The 3,765-nt window shown below is 35.0% G+C and overlaps 1 protein-coding gene across 2 annotated transcripts; it reads left to right on the top strand.

Annotated features, from left to right (window-relative positions):
• The first annotated feature begins 40 nt into the window (after positions 1-40).
• LOC150031456 (uncharacterized) lies at positions 41-3,429 on the top strand. Of its 2 annotated transcripts, XM_090308891.1 has the most exons (8): positions 41-197; positions 475-536; positions 631-861; positions 1,439-1,560; positions 2,079-2,217; positions 2,434-2,645; positions 2,867-3,008; positions 3,126-3,429. In XM_090308891.1, the coding sequence occupies exons 1-6, from the start codon at positions 131-133 to the stop codon at positions 2,593-2,595; spliced, it is 783 nt and encodes a 260-aa protein (XP_090165017.1). In that variant the 5' UTR covers positions 41-130; the 3' UTR covers positions 2,596-2,645; positions 2,867-3,008; positions 3,126-3,429. The 2 variants fall into 2 exon arrangements, with proteins under 2 accessions (XP_090165017.1, XP_090165016.1); XM_090308890.1 differs by having other exon boundaries at positions 2,867-3,429.
• The last annotated feature ends 336 nt before the right edge of the window (positions 3,430-3,765 follow it).

Here is a 3,765-nt window from a genome sequence, read left to right as displayed (position 1 = left end):
AGAAGAAAAAATGGGACCTTTTGCCCTTGATTTTCTCTGACTTTCCTACTATTTGACTTTTTGTCGCTAGACTTCTCTGATTGATGTGATCCGTCCCTGCTGGATAAGTAAGCTGGAGCCTTTTAATGGAATGTGGCACTTAAGTGAGAATGGAAAACCTTGCGGGCATTTTGATGCTGTTGTTATTGCACACAATGGCAAGTTGATGGTTCCTTCTTTCCATTTAAAGCTTGAAGACTCCAAATTTTGTTGCTTTTTGACAATTGCTAGGTGGTTTGATTCTATGAGTTAGCGTTGACTACCCAAACACAAAATTTCTGAAGCAAGACGTTTAAATATCATTCGCATGATTTAATATTATGATCGAGCTGCAATCTCAATTAATCTCTTTGTTTTTCTGTTTCTTTATCATGCTTATCAGAAAATTTTCTGTTTGATTTAGATTTTGAAATGTTGGATTGATTATGCTGGCAGGCAAATGTGCTAATCGGCTTCTTGCAACATCTGGCTTACCTCTGATTGCTAGACAAATGAAGGTGCAACTTTTGATAATTTTTCCAGCTTATTTAGTTTGCTGAACAATAAGTATTTAAAGCTCCTTAATTGATCCCGTCTATTCTGTGTTTGTAGAGGTTAGAATTGAGTTCTATATGGGCCCTCCTTGCAGCATTCGAGGACCCTCTTCCTTCCTCAGATGCTGCAGTAACATTTCCATTTGAAGGAGCTTTTGTAAAAGGGGTTGATTCCATCTCATGGATGGCTAACAATAACAACAAATTTCTAAATTTTCAAAATGATGGGCCCCACTGTTGGACCTTTCTGAGTACCGCTGCATTTGGGAAACAGAACAAGGTTCCACAGGTTGGTTTTCCACCCACATTTTTATCAAATGCCTTCTTCTTTTTTTTTTTTTTTTTTAATTATCAGAAAATCTCTAATAACGTTTCCATGATTATTATCATCAATGGATTGATTTTGGGGACTCTAGATTAAGGCCTGGAGGAGAATGAAGGAATCTTTGTTTGAAAATGGCCTCGATATGAAGGGAAAGAGTTCCTTTAATTCCATTATTTAATATCAATTATGGAAAGAGAAATAAAAAAGGTTTTGAATTAGTAACATTCTGAGCTTTCATTAAATTAAAGAGTGCTCCACCAAAGCAAAAATAGTATAAAAGCAAGAAATGGAAGTGAAATGAATGGCTTTTTTGGCCATCTTTTTATCCCTTGCTTGTGCACTGTATCAAAATATTTGACTATTTGTAGTCAATCTGTCACTGCCTGTTCATTTCTGATTTCATTTACTTATAGCACTATCACTATGTATGACACCTTGAGTTGACATTTGATACTTGGGTGTCCATAGCCTAATTTGAAGCAATTTACCTCAACTTTTTTTGTTTAAGTACTGATGGATATCAACTATGATGTTCTGTTAGGAGAATATCCCAACTTCTACTGCTGAGAAAGTAAAGAAAAATATGCTTGAGGGTGTTGAAGCAGCCATGGGATTGTCTAAAGGGTCACTGCCAAAACCCTTTTTCACCCGAGTTCAGTTATGGTAATTGGCCAAAACATAATTCACATGTAAACAACACGTGGAAGTGGAGATTTTGTAATGTCGTTGAACAATGCTTAAGTTGGCACTGAACCATCTTGATCGTTTAAAAATGGTTAATAGCTAAGGTAGGTTTGTAACTTCGCATATTCTTTGTGCACATGCCAAATTGCATCTTCTTGGTGTAATTGCTATTCTTGAAGAAGTTTCATTTAAACGAGCAACATAACATCTAACTAGACCACTCTTTCTCTTTCCTTCATTAAAGAAATCACTCAAAAGCTAAGATTAATAGGTGAACACAAGCCTAAAGACGGAGTGACTATCAATATCAAGGAAATGATATTACGAACATCCAATATAGGATCTCTTGCTCTAGTACTTGATTTAAAAATAAAATAAATAACTACTAAACTCAAAAGCTTGAGTGCATGGATGATGGAATGTTTAATATGTTGTATGTATATATATATATATATTTAACTTCCTTAATAATAACCTTTTTAACATGCTCTATACAGGGGAGCAGCACTTCCTACAAATTCACCTAATATTCCATGCATCTTTGATCCTCATGGAAGAGCTGGTATCTGTGGTGATTGGCTACTAGGTTCAAATATAGAATCAGCAGCCCTAAGTGGGATAGCTCTTGGAAATCATGTAAGCTTGCTGAGTTTTCTTAATTTGTACTATTGTTTCTAGTTTTTCCATAACAAGCATTACGCTCCAAACAACATCTGAGTCCAAGTATTTTGTAGATGTTCTGTAGTTGAAAGGGCAGTATCATAATCGACATATGTGAATAGAGGCAATGACAGTCAGATCTTCTTGGATTGTTGTGCATTATATTTTACTGAAAATGGGGTGTCATTGCAGATTGCAGATTACTTCCAAAGCGGCGTCGAACGTTCCGAAGAATTCGCAGTTGGTTTACATAATGAGTTTCAGCCCATTCAAGGACATGATATTGGACAATTTCCAGGTTTGGGAACCGAAAAGCAGGCTGAAAGTGCACTTGCATTGCAGCATGCCACTTGAATTTTTCCTCGGCTCCTTGCTAGACTTACGAGGCAGAAATTATAATTACGGTACATTTATCTTCAAAAAGTTAATTCACAATTCAAACAAACTAGTTCAAGGGTCATTTCTTCAGTAACTAGATTTGTTTAGTCGTTTGAAACATAAACCTTGTGAAAAGACCTTGAATGGCAATGTACTTGAAATTATTTCTCTTCTTAATGTTTGCAGACAATTACAACGTAATGTTTTTTTTTTCTTTTGACAATGATTTTGATGATGCTTGTTGCAGGAAGATGGGGATGGATGTGTCATCTCTGTCAATATTTTGAAGAAACTCGAAATAATAAGACGCACAACTGAGGCAACTCGACTGCTTTGATCAAACCTATAACAAAGACTCATCTCTGTGATCCATCACAAGCAAATCATTAGTATGTCCTTTTCAAGAATTCCTAGTTCTCAAGCATATAAAACATTGGAATAGATTTTGACAGGGTATACAAACTTCCAAACTTGAAGATCATTAAAATATTGGAAGTGGTGAACAGGATGAACGAGAAATCAATGGACCTGTATGAGGTGACTTTCTTTCCTGACAATGTCAAGTCTTTGGCTCAAAACCATCTACAGGTTTCATTTCGCTCATACCTATTGTCGATATAATGACTTGACACACTCCCTTCCCTTGCGCACAAAGCTTTAGAGGAGCAATTGCTCTTAACGTCCCCACTTGTTCTCTCAACTTTCGAACACTTCATTTTAGTCTTGAATTTTCATGAATAACTACTTAAGTTGTCATCAAATTCTTTTGTAAGTTGCAATGACATAGTGTAATTCCATTTTCTTCCTTTACTTCATCAATAAGATGTTTATGTAGACAAGTTTTTGAAATTATAAAATGTATTAGAGCTAAATTTCAAATTTCAGGACGAAATTAAATTTTTAAAAAATGACAATGACTTCAAAAGAGTAGAACGAAAGGTTTATAAACTGAAAAAGAAATATGACAAAAGGTTCAATGGACTAAACTAAAATGTATGAAGGCACATTTGAACTTTCTATTTTGTTCAAATTTGGAACCTTTTGAAAAGAGATTTTGTCACAAAGGATTATGATGAAACTCATGTTTTTCCAATGAAGCTTTTACTTTGTATATTTCTTGACTTGTATGTAACAGTTTGAAGATAT

This window comes from Benincasa hispida, unplaced genomic scaffold (assembly GCF_027475165.1).
Source record: "Benincasa hispida cultivar pf3 unplaced genomic scaffold, pf3_genome.v1.1 HicScf1203, whole genome shotgun sequence".
NCBI classification, from domain to species: Eukaryota; Viridiplantae; Streptophyta; class Magnoliopsida; order Cucurbitales; family Cucurbitaceae; genus Benincasa; species Benincasa hispida.
Note: the sequence above shows the minus strand (reverse complement) of the source record. Positions and strands in the feature narration are given on the sequence as shown.